At 46.8% G+C, this 17042-nt stretch overlaps 1 protein-coding gene across 4 annotated transcripts in view; it reads left to right on the plus strand.

Annotated features, from left to right (window-relative positions):
* The window catches only part of RANBP10 (RAN binding protein 10), a 683001-nt gene extending 675013 nt beyond the window's left edge, over positions 1–7988 (plus strand). For all 4 annotated transcript variants that reach the window (XM_030203667.1, XM_030203668.1, XM_030203669.1 and 1 more), the window contains 2 exons: positions 5265–5376; positions 6858–7988. In XM_030203667.1, coding sequence (XP_030059527.1) covers positions 5265–5376; positions 6858–6988 — 243 coding nt within the window. In that variant the 3' untranslated portion in view covers positions 6989–7988. The remainder of the gene's footprint in view (positions 1–5264; positions 5377–6857) is intronic.
* Positions 7989–17042: the final 9054 nt, after the last annotated feature.

A 17042-nucleotide genomic window follows, 5' to 3' on the forward strand; every position in this document is an offset into this window, starting at 1 on the left:
AACCTACACATACCCAACTGCTCCGAATAGGCTTCAATGTTAGTTGAGGTTCCTAGGGCCGCATTGGGCTGTCCGTAAAACTCCCAAAATGGGCCACAAAGATCTGTGCAATTTCATTCATCCTCAAGGTCATATGTCCCGATGGTGTCTTTATAGTAGGTATGTAATGTGGTCCCTCACATTCCCTCGCCACCCTTGCATGTAACGTTCACGCCTTATTACCATATCTAAAACAATTTGTGTTTTTGCCAGAAATTAATTGGGAAGTACGTTCATGAATGTAGGAGTTCAGAGTCACCATAGTGGCATGCACTCGGGGCGGGGTGAGCTACTTAAGACCACTTCACCGCCCGTAACTTCCGTTCCATTGTTATGATCCCTTGCGCTTAACGCTTTTTACGAGCACTGACATATGCAATAATGTGTCTCCTCAACACCACTTTTCCAGTGGACTAGAAAAATGTAGGATCATTAACATGCTGTTTATTATTCTGTTCAAAATCCTTCCATTGTTGCTGTAAGTAAACAAGGAAGTCTTTGGAGTTATACAGATATGAGGGGAAACATGACCCCAATCTCTGCTGACAATATGGGTTGGATTCAATGTCCACCCAAATTAGAGCATGGTCTTATATCTTCTTCCGGGCTTATAACTGCCAACACAACTTGAGAAAACAGACCAGTACACTCAAAAAGATAGTCTAGGTAAGAGAGACTGATGGGTTTGAGAGGTGTGTGTATAATCCCGTTCCTTGGGGTGAAGAAAGTGCCACAGGTCTAACAAATAAAGAGCCCTACACAAAGACTGCAACTCACCCTCACAACGCCCAGCCTGTTCAGTCAAAGCCATAGAGCGATCCAACGCTGGGTCTAAAACCATATTCATGTCACCCGCTATCATCAGATGGAAAGCAGCCTATTTGAGGCATTCCTTTAATAATAAGCTGCAGAAAGATGGATCTCTAGGGACTGGACCATACACCCCAACTAGCACAATCTCTCTGCCTTATAGGTTTAACATTACCCCTACATAGTGACCCTTGTCATCTTGAAAAAGTTATTTAGCTATGCATTGCAAGGATTTATGAAGTAATATAGCTACTCCCCCTCTGCGTCCCACAGAAGGGGAACAAAAAACTTGTCCCATCCACTGTAACTTTTGATGCTCTACTATGGACAGTCTAGTTTCTTGCAGACAGACAATATCAGCCTTATGACGTTTTAGGGCCCCCAGAATTTTGGTACGCTTTACTAGGGAGTTAATACCACATACATTCCAAGAAACAAAGCGTACTTGCTCTTGAGTTTGGGTATTCATCCCTCAGAAGCAGTTCCCACAAAATACCCATAAGGCAACTGCTGGTAACCCACCACCAGTTGCCCAGCCTCACCCAGCGGTGACAGCCCCCCCCCCCCCAACTTGTAACAAACCACACAGGAACACATTAGGGCACCCCCAGCACAGTAGAATAGATCTCCAACCTCCCACGCAGCATTGAACTCCCCTAGGAACACTGTAACTCCCACCCTATCCCCAGTCCCCCAATCCCTTCCCCATTCCACTCCCCACACAATTCCCACCACATTCCCATTTAGTGAAAATTAAAGAGAACACGATTGATGTTTGGGGTCTCACACCCCCAACATGTTACCACAGCAACCAACAATCATGATATTAAATTACATGTACTTGTATTTATACACAACAGTCAGTGATCTTGGTAAAGTGCTGAAGTTGGTGATTTCACGGCTTCCCTGAGCTCAGTTAAGCATTCTTGGGCTGCATTAGGCAAATCAAAAGCTTTCCACTGACCTTGGTTATCAATAGAAATCAAACAAAATAAAACATGGAAAAGAAAATAAGATGATACCTTTTTATTATTATGTCCAATAAAAAAGGTATCATCTTATTTTCTTTTCCATGTTTTATTTTGTTTGATTTCTATTGATAACCTTAAGAGTGGACTAACACGGCTACCACACTCCTCCACTGACCTTGGTGAAATATTTTTGGCAAGGAAGGATAGAGAAACATAATTCATGCTTTAAGCTCATGCAGTTCAGTGCAAAGTGGTGAAAACGGTGTCTTCACTCCTGCAATGCAGCCGAGTAGTCCTGATAGATCTGCGCCGGAGTGCCTCCATATTTTAGCGAGTCCCGTTTTTGAAGAAAAGCCTCGGAGAATTTCCCATTTATGGATGTAGTTGTGTACCTTCACTAGCACCACCCAAGGTCTATTTCCGCCATCTCTCAAGCGACCCACGCGGTGCACTCTCTCCTAGCAGAGGGACCCACACTGTCTGACAGAGCAAACTCTGAGCTCAACCAACTCTCTAGCAACACTGACAACATGCAGTCTGGCAGAGTTTCAGGTAATCCTATCAGCCAAAGATTATCTCCTCGGGACCTATTTTCTAAGTCATCAATCTGAGACTCCAGGTCTTTCACCTGTTTTTCCAGTTGCTCCAGCTTTTTAGTTGACACTGTCCCTGCATCTTCTGTCACCGAGACCTTCTATTCAAATACGGTGGTCCGTTTATTAGTGTCAGCTAATAACGATTCCATTTTATTGAGCTGGTCTGAGAGTTTACCCAGGCGAGGCTCCAGAGCTTGTCCCACAGCCTCCGTGATCTGTTGTAACTGTGTCAAAGAAAAGGATAGGGCCCCAGCAGCCTCAGCTGGCGCCATCTTGTCTTCACTCCTGAGGGGCTTCTCACGATCAGTCAGCTGGCTTTTCCCAGGCATGGTGCTAGCGGTCGCAGTTAGAAATCTGTCCATCAATCACTGAATCGCAGGAGTGCTTGCTGGTAAAAGAATTCTGCAAGTTTTGGCAAAAAGAGCGGTTGGGGGCGCAGGAACCCCAGATAGGAACAAGCACACGCCCATTCCCCTCAGCACATCACGTGATCTCCAGTGGAAACTATTATCAAGAATAAAATTACAGAATACATAAATAAACATGGTTTAATGGGACAGAGTCAGCATGGGTTCAGCCAAGAGAAGTCTTGCCTCACCAGTTTGATTCATTTCTTTGAAGATGTGAATAAGCATGTGGATAAAGGTGAGCCAGTAGTGTATGTAGATTTTCAGAAGCTTTTGACAAAGTTCCTCATGAGAGATTCCTGAGAAAATTAAAGAGTTATGGAATAGGAGGCAATGTTCTGTTCTGGATTAGGAATTGTTTTTTGGACAGAAAGCAGAGGGTGGGTTAAATGGCCATTTCTCTCAGTGGAGGATGGTGAATAGTGGAGTGCCGCAGGGATCTGTACTGGGACTGGTGTTATTTAACATATTTATAAATGATCTGGAAATTGGAACAACGAGAGAGGTGAGTAAATTTTCAGATGACACAAAGCTATTTCAAGGTTGTTAAAACACATGCGAACTGTGAAAAAATTCAGGAAGTTCTTAGGATGTTGGAAGAGTGGGCATCCAAATGGCAGATGAAATTTAATATGGACAAATGCAAAGTAATGCACATTGAGAAGAATAATCTGAATCATAGTTATCTGATGCTAGTGTCCACCTTAGGGGTCAGCACCCAATAAAAAAGTTCTAAGTGGTGGTGTAGACAATACACTGAACTTTTCTGTCCAGTGTGTGGTGGCGATGGCTAAAAAAGCAAACGATGCTAATGTGTATTCCAGGGGATGCACTGCTCCAGAGCAGCCCTAATTTAATGAGCAAACTTTACGGCTGCTCTGGAGCTGTCATAGAGGAGAGAAGCACAAGCAGGCAGCTGCAAAGGCTGCCTGCTTATGCTTCCTACCTCTCACATCCTGGTGCCCCCCCCCCCCCTGAATTTTGTTTTTAGTTTCCCTGGTGGTCCAATGGATTGCAACCCCCCCCCCCCCAATGACCCCCAAACCTTTTAAAAACATTTTCCCTGATGGTCCAGTGGACTGTGACCCCCCCCCCCCCCAAAACCTTTTAAAAACATTTTTCATGGTGATCCAGTGGAACGAACTCCCCCTGTGCATGCAAACACACCACCTCCCGTACTCGACCCCCACCATGCCCCTCCCTATACCTTTACAACAGGGTGGAGGCTGGAGGGCAGTAGCAACGGCTTCTGCCTCGGGCCAGCCCGGAACAAACTGGTGGCGCCCAGGCCCTGCTCAGTGCATTCTGGGATGGCACTGGGTGGGGCTAAACACCATATCCCTTATTCTTAACAGGACAGTATCTTAATTGAACAATTTGAAGGTTTTTACAACAATAAGTACTTTTAAATGGTATCACATCAATAGTGTTTTTTCAGTACTATATAATCATTCAGGACACACTTGCCTGCTTTGCATTTACAACTTTCCTCTCTACAGACCTATCTGGCAATAGGGTTGGAGGAGTAGCCTAGTGACTAGTGCAGTGGACTCTGATCCTGGGGAACTGGGTTCGATTCCTACTGTAGCTCTTTGTGACTCTGGGCAAGTCACTTAACCCTCCATTATCCCAGGTACAAATAAGTGCCTGTATATAATATGTAAACCGCTTTGAATGTAGTTGGAGAAACCACAGAAAGGCGGTATATCAGTCCCATTCCCATCTCTTTCTTCTTTCAGACACCTTTCTCCCTTTTATCTCTCTCTTTGTTTCTGGATCTCTGCACCCTTCTCACCCCCCTCCTTCCAGACACATTTTACACTTGTTAATCCCTCCCTCCTGAAGATATTATTCCCTTCTCACTTCTCCTAAAAAGGTCCTTCCTAATGCTCTTCCTTCCTTCTCAAGCCTTCCCACCCTGGCTTGTTCTTCCTATGCTATTTCCTCTATCCTCCCAGAATAAACAGGCCACTTTGAGATTGCTCACATTTGATCCTTTCCCACTGTAAATTGCTACTGGCTGACAGCAAGAGACATATTTAATCTGATGTCATTTCTTGCTACCATGAAACCAAATTTCACAGCACTTATTGCTCAAATGACATCAGAGTAGATGTCTCCTGTTGCTGGCATATAGTGATATATGGGAGGGGGGGGATCAATCATGGGTAACTCACAGCAGCCCATTAAGCTTGGGATGATGAGGAGAGTGGAGAACCGAGGGAAGGAAGGAATAAAGAAGGGCAGCTGCCCCGTTTGCTTCACTCTTATTCTAGCCCAGGACTCAGGGCATTAGCATTGAATGTTTATTTATATTGTCATAGGGTTTCAAACTCATGGTTTCCAGCTTCAGCAGTGGAAATTAATACCCTAGTAATTTAGGACTTGTGTGTCATATGTCAGCTCTTATGTGTTTCACTTTCTCTGTTTTTTCTCTGCAGGATGCTTTCAGCTTGCTAGCATATTCTGACCCATGGAATTGCCCTGTTGGGCAGCAGCTGGATCCAATTCAGAGAGAACCTGTGTGTGCTGCTTTAAATAGTGCTATATTGGGTGAGTAAAATGCATCTGAGGGCAATCCCTGTGGCTTTTCTGCTACTTGCAATTTTGCACTTAGCAGCCCTTGGCAAGCTGAAACAAATAAGAGAAAACATGGTATTTCCCTCTACAACATATTGGGGAACTTTATCCAGGTTCTCATAGCGGTATTCAATTTACCAGTAAATGCTGCAAGAAATATATCTATCTATCTATCTCTATATCTCTATCTATCTATCTATCTATCTATCTATCTATCTATCTATCTATATATATATATATATATATATATATATATATATATATATATATATATATATATATATAACAGCACAGCAACATTTACTTTTAGCACGAGTTTGGGTTTGTAATAGTAGTGGTCATCTCTTATTGGAACTCAGAGGCTAGATAATGTTTCCTTGTCTAGAGTTTCCCTCTCCTGTTTGTTTGCTATCACTTCCTCGTAGCTAAACTTTATAGAGTCTGTGAACCAAGTAGAGCGGAAGTGATTTAAAAAACATCTAAACAGGAAGTGCTGGAGAAGAGTAGGAGGATAGCAACTTGGGACTACTCTGAATCTGAGGATGCTGCAAAGACAGTGTTCATCTTCCTTGGGAAGGGACTTCAATGAATTGTGCAGTGATGGCAATACAGGAACCATGGAGTATGGCCTTTGACCATGCACTAAGTGAATTGGGAGGGGATATAACATGAGAAAATGCCCAGGTAGCTGTGAATGAAGGCTCATGGTGCTAGATCTAGCCCTGGTTTCATTTGAACTGAAAGTCCAATGAGCATGAAGAAAAGCCAACCACCTCCCCCCCCCCTTCCCCACCAGGAAACGATTAGATTACTAATATAAACTATTATGAATATAAAGCAGAAATTAACGTAAGCACACCATGGATTTGTCTGTTCATGTTAGAATTTTGGAAATACTGGTTTCAGTACTTGTCAGATCTGGATATTGAGCATAACTACTGGAAGATCGCAAAATATGTTTGCAGAAGTTATAAGAAAATGTAGACCCTTCTTGCAGAAAATTTCATTTATATATTTATTTATTGCTTTAGGGCTGGAATCTCTTTGCAAGGATAGCATGTTTACAGGATGGTATTAGAAAGGAGACAGGAGTGGGGAGAACATGATTGACAAAATCTGTTGATAGGCCAATTTAGAAACATACCGTGTAACTTGCCATGAGGACAGGCTACATGGTTGGGTCTTCTTGTTGATGGAGAATGGGTACTGCACTGGTGACCTTGGGAATGAGAGAGATGGTATTGCACATAATTGAGGCCACCAGCAACTGGCAGAGAAACTGTCTTGAAGGGTTCAGGCTTCTATTTCAGCCCTTAGTCAATGGGAAAACATGTGTTGACTGACATGATTGTCAAAGGGAGGAAAAATAGTGATCACTGACCAGTGAAAGAGGTTGCAAGCAGTTCTGCTACTCACCATATTTTTATTAGCTGAATCTTTTTTTTTCTTTTTAGAATCTCAAAATCTGCCAAAGCAGCCACCACTGATGCTTGCCCTGGGCCAAGCCTCGGAGTGCTTGCAGCTCATGGCTCGTGTGGGGTTGGGCTCATGTTCCTTCGCTAGAGTCGATGACTATTTGCAATAGCCACAAGAATGAGATGGAGCAACACTGCTTCAGTTCTGCTCTTTACTCTCCACCGCCACCACATCTACTCATTGGACATCTGTGTTCAAGAACAGTGACCTCCATGCATTTTCACCTCTCCTCTACCCTCAACCAGTACTGCATCAGTGGAAAGACAAAGTGCTGACTGAGTTGGTACCTGCAACAACACTGGATCTTTATCAATATGTCCATTCCTTAAAGTGTACCTTTGGTGATAAGTTAATTAGCTTTGAACTGCCTCTGTGTATACCTATGACTTCCAGTTCATATCTGCTGTGTATACTACTTAAAATTATTTCCTTACAGTGTTACAGCTCAGTGAAAATGTTTTCTGAACATCAAAGCATGTTCTACCATGTCACATTGTCTGAAGTCTCACTTCATGAGCTATTTTCATTGAGCATTAATTCCAAATGTAAACAGTAACAATTTCAGCCAAGAAATGGAGCAGAGCCATGAGCTGTAAGTCATAGAGCCACCACAGCAGGCAGCCTAAAGGCTGTAATTTCTACACAGTGACTTTTGTCATCAGAGAAAGCACTTTACCTCATGGAGGCTGTGGCATCGCTCAGTTTTCTTGCCACGGTGCATAGTAATTTTGATGGTTAACCAGATACGTAGCACCCTCCCATTCTATTTTCAGGTTTATTTTATTGAATTATTTTCTTTATATTTTGTTTTGACTGAGCCATCAGTATTTATCTCTGGAGAGTTTTGTGCTGAGCTGGTTTCTGCTAATTAGTGATAAAAACTCATTTGAGTTAGTGATAGACTCGTTATTTTCTTAAGTAAGTAAAAAAAAATCTATATTATATATATAAAATATATATCTCCACAGTATTTATCTTAGTGCTAGTTGCCTGAGCGTCTTTTTCAGAAGGGATGGAGGAGAACAGGTACAGGTTGTGTATTTTTAATTTGAAACCCACTCATTAAAGAAGACCAGTTTCTTCAGCCACTTCAATTTGTTCGTTTCTTTTTCTAGAATAAGCCATCCTTTCTCTGAGAAAATTAAAATCAGTTTTAGAAAATGTGAGAAAAAAAATCTGACTCTGTTGACTCTCCTTGTGGTAATTTGCTGTGTAAAGGCGAGATCATGTAGCTACCTGTGACTGATGCTTTGAGACTTCCAGTACTTTCTTAGATTACAGGGTAAGATCCCTGTACACATGAAGGCCACATAGTGACCTGTGTTCCCTCTAAGCTGTGCACACACATCATGACCCAAACTCTCACTGCAAAACACAGCACGTACAAAAAAATTATATTGCAACAAAATTTTAATTAGGTGGCATAAATCAGTACAGGGAAACCAAACTATTTGCATCAGCCTTATCTTAGCAATTGATGTTTTCTAATTATTTAAAACAAATAATATGCTAAAATAACTTAAAATAAAATTACTTTCATTAAAAGAAATAACACTTTTGAAATCCTGATATTTTTTTGCCAAGGTGCAGTTGGCTCCATAGCTCACAAATTAGAACTCCACAGTGCAACATTCTAAAACGTTGTTGCAAATGAACTGGAAAGTGTTCCTGCACGGGCCTTGTTGGATGATGTCATCCACATGTAAGACTATTTATTCTGCTGTTCTCAGCATACCAATGCCAGGTTACAGTAGTATGCTATAATGGGATCCAGGGGCCATTGGGGCACCTGAAAGGTATCAGCTTATAGAATTGCCCACATAGTGGATTTATACATATAGTACTATATGTATGAGACCCCCACATAATTTAAATAAAAGCAATTATACATTTTCCATGGTACAAAACATATAACTGGTATTTGAATATTGACATCACAGTTTCTATTAACAAAGGCTATATACAAATATCTATATATAGGAAACCAACAGTCAGATGCAGCTAACTTCACAAATCCAGTTTTCATCCTTCACATATTAAAAAAAAACCTCCATTATGCACAGCCAAGCCACATGATACCACCAGATGTGCCCTTCCCCTTGAGACAGAGATAAACACCTCAAAATCCTAACAGAATCCTTGAAACAAAAAGACTACAACCCCAAAATTATCTCAAGGACCATTCCCTCTACAGTACATAGAAAGGAAAACATCAGCAAGAGACCCCTTGTACTGGCAAACTCCAGAGCTGGAAAAAATTTAAAATCATAAGACCTACAGATAGGGGTTGTTGATGCCATTTTGAATCCATTGACTGGATTTGCTCCTGCCCTGTACCCTTTAGACCCCATGGAGTTTTCCAGGTAGGCTTGTAGTAGGACCTGTGGGAGAGGGGGACAGTCTTTGGGGGTGAAATGTCTCTTCAGGAGTGGGGATTTATGATGGGGGTCTTTGAGAGGGGGACAGTGAAGGAGAGGTTTTCAGGAGGGGGAATATGTTTATGGGAAGGAAAGGGGAAGATTATTATGCAGGTCCCTTTAAGATGTAGCCCGGGAACATTGGGCCACAGATTAGTGGCCCAGAGATTTTGGATAGTATGAGAGGTATTTCTGATATAACACCCAAGTCCAGTTGTAGACATTTTGCTGAAAGTATCTACAAATCTCATCCCAAACAGCAATTTTTGAACTGGAAAAAATATCTATTTTTTGTTTTGAAAATCACTATTTTCCAGCTGTTTTGTGCTCAGGTAGATACCATTAAAAAAAAAAAGGCCTAGAGAAAAATGCACAAAAACAAGCCATAGGAATCGCTGTGTGATACCATTCCTAGTTAACTGGCCACACAGAGGGGCAGCCTAGTGGTCAGTGCAGTGGACTTCACATAAAGGTACCCAGGTACAGGTCCCACCTCAACACCCTTACTTTGTATTGTGAGCTCTCTAAGAACACCTGAAAATCCATTGTACCTAACTACACCACTACAAAAGCCCCTCAGGTCTGCAAGTGTCTCCTATCTATAGATGCAGTTGGAATTTTGTTGGTTTTGGGTGGCTCAATTTCCACCACAAGTGTACTAGTTAAAGTTGGATATGGACCTGGGTCCCTTTCTCTACAGTCCACCTCATGGTAAAATTATGTATCATACCTGATAATTTTCTTTCCATTAATCATAGCCGATCAATCCATAGACTGGTGGGTTGTGTCCATCTACCAGCAGGTGGAGATAGAGAGCAATCCTTTTGCCTCCCTATATGTGGTCATGTGCTGCCGGAAACTCCTCAGTATATCGATATCAAAGCTCCATCCGCAGGACTCAGCACTTAGAGAATTACACCCACAAAGGGACACTCTGCCCAGCTCACCACCGCCGAAACGGGGGAGGGGAATCAACCCAGCTCATCCCCACACAAGTGGGGGAGGGGAATCCATCCAGCTCATCCCCGCGGAGCGGGGAGGGACACCACACCCGCCGATGCGGGGGGATCTGGCTTATCCTGCAACCGCAACCGCGGGAGGAGCTGACTGACCCTAACACCGCCGAAGCAGGAGGGGTACAAAGCTGCCCTACAGCCGCACGAAGCGGGAGGGAGCGCCGGCAGAATTTAGGTCTCAATCCAGCCCCGTAAAACGGAGGGGAGAGGAATGCAGCAGCTCACTGTAACACAAAATCGTCTCAACTCCTGAAGAATCCAATTGAAAAAACTTGAACACGAAGTCCTCCTGAACAGGAACTGAAAACTAAACTTGAACCTGAAATGCAACCAGAATATAAACAGTACAGATATCTGGGAGGGGCTATGGATTGATCGGCTATGATTAATGGAAAGAAAATTATCAGGTATGATACATAATTTTACCTTCCATATCATCATGCCGATCAATCCATAGACTGGTGGGATGTACCAAAGCAGTACTCACCCAGGGCGGGACATAGAAATCCCTGACCGCAACACTGAAGCTCCAAACCGGGCCTCCGCCCGAGCAGCCACAGTCAAGCGGTAATGTCTGGAGAAGGTATGAGCTGATGCCCAAGTTGCCGCCCTACAAATCTCTTCCAAGGTGACGGACCCGGCCTCTGCCATCGAGGTCGCCTATGCTCTAGTGGAGTGAGCCTTCAGCCGGATAGGCGGCACCTTCCCCGCGGCCACATAAGCCGCTGCAATGGTTTCCTTGACCCATCGTGCCACTGTAGGTTGGCAGCCTGCAGACCCTTGCGAGGACCTGCGAACAGCACAAACAGATGATCCGACTTCCGGAAATCATTGGTCACTTCCAAGTATCTGATGATGACTCATCTCACATCTAGATATTTGAGAGCAGAGTACTCCTCTGGGTAGTCCTCCCTACGAAAGGAGGGTAGACAGAGCTGCTGATTCACATGGAAGCGAGAAACAATCTTGGGCAGGAAGGAAGGCACTGTGCGAATAGACACTCCTGCCTCAGTGAACTGCAGAAAGGGCTCTCGACATGATAGCGCCTGGAGCTCGGAAACTCTTCTGGCTGAAGTGATAGCCACCAAAAAGACTGCTTTCAACGTCAGGTCTTTCAGAGATGCCCTCGACAAGGGTTCACAAGGCGGCTTCTGCAAGGCTCTTAGCACCATATTGAGATTCCACACAGGTACCACTGAGTGCAGAGGAGGGCGCAGGTGATTAACTCCCTTGAGAAAGCGCACCACATCTGGCTGCAAGGCCAGGGAAGCACCCTTCAGGTGACCCCTGAAGCAAGCAAGAGCCGCTACCTGGACCTTAAGGGAACAGAGTGACAGGCCTTTTTCCAGACCTTCTTGCAGGAACGCCAACACTGAAGAAATTGGAGCAGTGAAGGGAGAAAGTGAGCCTGCCTCACACCACGATGCAAAGGTACGCCAAACCCTGGCGTAAGCAGTAGAAGTAGAGCGCTTCCTCACTCTCAGCATAGTGGCGATGACCTTGTCTGAGAAGCCCTTCTTTCTCAGACGCTGCCGCTCAATAGCCAGGCCGAAAGACCAAAGGGGGAGGGATCCTCCATTACCACGGGACCCTGATGCAACAGGCCCCGCTCCGCTGGCAGCTGCAGAGGGCCGTCCACTGAGAGCCTGATCAAGTCCGCATACCAGGGACGTTTGGGCCAATCCAGACTCACCAGGATTATCTGGCCCGGATGCTTGCCACCCGGCCTAGCACCCTGCCCAACATGTGCCAAGGCGGGAACACATAGAGAAGCTCCTGTGACGGCCACTGTTGGAGAAGAGCATCTACTCCCAGAGATCGAGGGTCCCGTCCTCTGCTGAAAAACTTGGCAAGTGGCTGATGACACCATCAGATCTAGGCTCGGCTGGCCTCAGCGCTTCGTGATGTCCAAGAAGGCCTGAGCAGTATTCAGGACTCCCACAATGTGGGCCGCCGACAGCTGTTCCAGGTTTGCTTCCGCCCACAGGCATAGCTTAATGGCCTCCTTGGCTAGAGGGGCGCTCATGGTACCTCCCTGGCGATTGACATAGGCCACAGCCGTGGCATTGTCCGACCGGACCCGTACTGGCTTCAGCGCCAGGACCGGGAGAAACTCCAAAGGCGCCAACCGAATGGCTCTGAGTTCCAGGAGGTTGATAGACCACTTTGCCTCTGCAGGGGACCAGAGCCCCTGCGCTGTCCTTCCCAAGTAGTGGGCTCCCTAGCCCGTCAAAGAGGCATCCGCCGTGACGACAACCCACTCCGGGGTCATAAGAGGCATTCCTGCGGAAAGCTTGTCTGGCCTCAGCCACCAGCTCAGCGCCTTGCGCACCGCCAGATCCAAGGGAAGGCGCACAGCGTAATCCTCCGAAGCTGGAGTCCATCGCTGCAGCAGAGAGAGCTGTATAGGTCTCATATGGGCCCTGGCCCAGGGCACTACTTCCATCGTGGCCGTCATAGAGCCCAACAGCTGCACATAGTCCCAAGCCCAAAGAGGAGAGGCTGCTAGGAACTTGTCCACCTGAGCCTGAAGCTTGACAATCCGATTGTCTGGCAGGAACACTCTGCCCACTTGGGAGTCGAATCGAACTCCCAGATACTCCAGGGACTGAGTCGGGCGCAGCTGACTTTTATCCCAGTTGATGATCCACCCCAGGGAGCTCAAAAGAGCAATCACCCGGTCTGAAGCTCTGCCGCACTCTGCATAAGAGGGGGCTCGGATCAACCAGTCATCCAGATAAGGATGGACTTGTACTCCTTTCTTGCGTAGGAAGGCCGCGATGACCACCATTACTTTGGAGAAGGTCCGCGGAGCAGTAGCCAACCCGATCGGGAGGGCTCTGAACTGGAAGTGTCGGCCCAGGACTGCAAAACGCAGAAAGCGTTGATGAGGAGGCCAGATGGGAATATGCAGGTAAGCTTCCTTGATGTCCAAGGATGCCAGGAACTCCCCTGCCTTCACTGCCGCTATAACAGACCGGAGAGTCTCCATTCGGAAGTGCCGAACTTTCAAGGCCCGATTGACCCCTTTGAGGTCGAGGATAGGCCGGACAGAACCTCCTTTCTTTGGTACCACAAAGTAAATGGAGTAACGTCCCTTGCCAAGCTGATCTTCTGGCACCGGAACGACCGCACCCAGGCAGATCAGATTTCCAAAGTCTGCTGCACTGCCACAGCTTTGATCGGAGACTTGCAGGAAGAGTGCATAAACTCGTCTCTTAAGGGTCGGCAGAACTCTAGCTTGAAGCCGTCTCTGATGACTTCCAGCACCCAAGCGTCTGAAGTTACCCTGGTCCACTTGCCCAGAAACGAGGATAGGCGTCCTCCAATCTGCTCTGGGCAATGGACCAGTGCCCCATCATTGGGTACGAGACCCTGGGGGAGGACTGGAGGAGGCACCTCCGGGACGGCGGTCTCTGCGAAAGGAATGCTGCTTGGGGGAGAAGTTCCTTATGAGGGAAAAGGGGGCAGAGGAGCCCGACTTGCCCGGGCGATACCGACGGGCTTCCTGAAACCGTCCTTTGGAGGAACCGGGGCGGGCACCAGTGGCCCGACCCCTGACCTCCGGTAACCTCTTGCCCTTAGACGTGCCAGGATCGGTCACAATCTTGTCCAGCTTGACCCCAAAGAGCAGCTTGCCTTAAAAGGCAACTTAGCCAGGCGAGACTTAGAGGCATGGTCAGCAGACCAATGCTTCAGCCAAAGCCACCGCTGTGAAGAGACTGTCTGAGCCATACCTTTAGCCGAGGCTCTCAAGACATCATACAGCAAGTCTGCCAAGTAGGCCAAGCCCGATTCCAGGGCTGGCCAATCAGCCCTCAAGGAAGGATCCGAGGGGGGAGCCCGCTGCACAATCGTCAGGCACGCCCTGGCCACATAGGAGCCGCAAATTGAGGCCTGCAAACTTAAAGCAGCCGCCTCGAAGGATGACTTTAAAGCCGCCTCCAATCTCCTGTCTTGGGCGTCCTTTAGGGCCGTGCCACCTTTCACCAGCAACGCCGTTTTCATAGTCACCACAGTGATTAAAGAATCCATGATAGGCCCAAGAAAGGCCTCCCGTTCACCTTCAGGCAGAGGATAGAGGCGGGACATAGCTCTAGCCACTTTAAGGCTCGCTTCTGGGAAATCCCAATGAGCCGAAATCAAGGTGTGCATGGCTTCATGCACATGGAAGGTTCTAGGCGGGCGCTTCGTCCCCAGCATAATGGCAGAGCCAACAGAGGCTGAGGGAGAGACGTCCTCCGGAGAGGAAATCTTCAAAATGCTCATGGCCTGCTCTAACAGGTTGGGCAAATCCTCTGAGCGAAAGATCCGTGCTGCAGAGGGGTCATCCGCTCCACCCGAGCGGGAATCCGTCTCCTCCAAGGAATCCCCAAAGGACCGTTGGGAGAACTCAGATACGCTGCCCTCATCTACATCAGAGGAGACAGAGTCCTCTAGGGCCTGGAAGTCCACCCGAGGGCGTTTGCTTCCGGAGGCCTCAACCCCTTGATCAGAGGGGGGAGCCGGGGCAGCGTTTAGCATAAGAAAAGCCTGATGCAGCAGCAAAATGAACTCAGGGGAGAACCCCCTAGACTGTGCACTTCTGCCGCCTGGGCCACGGCCCTAGATGCACCCTCAACCAGCGCTCGCAAGAGCGGGGGAGAAACATGCTGCGCATCCAAAATGGCGTCCGGCGCGAAACTCCGAGGAGCTGTGCGGAAAGAACAGCGCTTAACTTTCGCCGCTTTCTTGCCGTAGCATTAACGTCTCCCACCTCGAGGGCGGCCCAAGAAGAAGCCGAGCAGAGTGGCCGGCCAAAATGGGGAGGGCGAGCAGCGGGGGATGGGCGCTTATGGCAGGAAAAAACCGCCGCACCGGAGGAAGAACTGGGACACTGACCGGACTCCAAACTGACGCCCAAACAAAGGCGAGTCAGGCTTTGAAACCCCTGCATCCCCGCTAGATGCACACACGCGGTCCGGGGAGCGCATCTTCGCGCCCTCGCCCTCCGACGCCATAAGCCACGTGGAGACCGAATGGGGAACCCCCTGCCCGCTATAAAAAGGTAAAATTACCTGCTTCTCGCTCCGAGCTGTAACGAACTGGTGTCCCAGTGAGCAGCTGCAATAAACGCTGATATAAACATTGAAATAAACACCCTTAAAGGACGTTCACATTTTTTTTTTTAACGGAGCCAGCGGGAGGGGGGAGAAAAGGAGGGACCTGGCACCACCAGGTTTGCACTTGCTCAAGAACAGCCCTCAACCCCAGGTACTCAACAAAACCTAAGAATTAGGCTTGGAGACCTAGCCAGAGCTGCTGCTGTGTGTGACCACCACCTGCTGAGATAGAGAACATACTGAGGAGTTTCCGGCAGCACATGACCACATCTAGGGAGGCAAAAGGATTGCTCTCTGTCTCCACCTGCTAGTAGATGGACACAACCCACCAGTCTATGGATTGATCGGCATGATGATATGGAATGACTATTAGCCTACTCGAGACCAGCTTGCTGCTCTAAAAGGAATGGCCATAATATCTGAAGCTGTCACAGAGCCTGGCATGTACTGTCACTGTCACACACAGTAACACCTTTGGGGGGTGGGACAGGGTCAGTGACCACTGGGGGATTAAGGGGAGGTTGTGCCTTAATCTCTCCAGTGGTCAATTGGTCAGGGCACCTTTTTGTAACTTGGTCATGACTGAAAGAGGTCTAGATAAAACCATTTAGAGCCAAAATTGGGATGTTTTCACCTTGTTCCATTATCCCTGAAAAATGTCCACATCCTTGGCCTGCTCAAAACATACCCCTAGCAATTTAGGCAAATTGCGAAGAAAAAAGGCTCAAATCTGAGTTTTGAAAATCATGGCTTTGACATTTTCATGTGAAAACCATCCATCTGCCGCTTTGTATTGCTTTTGGGATGCTTTTCTTTTTTGAAAATGAGCTCCTGTGAATAATACACTGTCCAAGCTTCGTTGCAAGCTGTGTAATTCATCGTGGTTCTGAGATACCCCAGGTTAATGACTTCCAGGTGAATTAAGGTAGGTAAAAGCCCAACTGTTATTTCTCCTTAATAACTAACTCCTTAAGTTTTATTCTATCAGCTTTAACATTCAACTGGCTAGGTCCCATCATTTTTTAAAATTTATTAGCTTTTAAAATGAACTAATGTAGCAAGCAGACTATTTTATGCTAAATTAGCAGCAGTCTTCCTGTAGGGAGCATTATCTAGATTAGAGAGGAAGCTCATTATTTTCAGAGAATGCTTTTAGGTTTTCAGGTGGTTTCCCCCCCCCCCCCCCCCCCCCCCATTTTACAAAATTTACAGTTTTTCTGCTTCTGGCCATGGGCTTCACATAACTACCTGCTGCCAGCCTGGCATTTTAGCCTGTTGGTACCAACCCAACTACTCTGCAGCTTGTGTCACTTGGAGGGGCATAATCGAACATCGCCAGCGATCTATTATGGCAGCGGCGCACAGCTGGCCGGAACCGTATTATCGAAAAAGATGGCCAGCCATCTTTTTTTTCGATAATACGGTTTAGCCTGGCCAAATGCCAGAGTTCGCCAGGTTTGAGATGGCCGGTTTTGTTTTTCAGCGATAATGGGAAAAAAATGCCGGCGATCTCAAACCCAGCGAAATCCAAAGCATTTGGTCATGGGAGGAGCCAGCATTTGTAGTGCACTGGTCCACCTCACATGCCAGGACACCAACCGGGCACCCTAGGGGGCACTTCTAAAAAT

The sequence above is a fragment of the Microcaecilia unicolor genome, chromosome 5 (genome assembly GCF_901765095.1).
Source record: "Microcaecilia unicolor chromosome 5, aMicUni1.1, whole genome shotgun sequence".
NCBI classification, from domain to species: domain Eukaryota; kingdom Metazoa; phylum Chordata; class Amphibia; order Gymnophiona; family Siphonopidae; genus Microcaecilia; species Microcaecilia unicolor.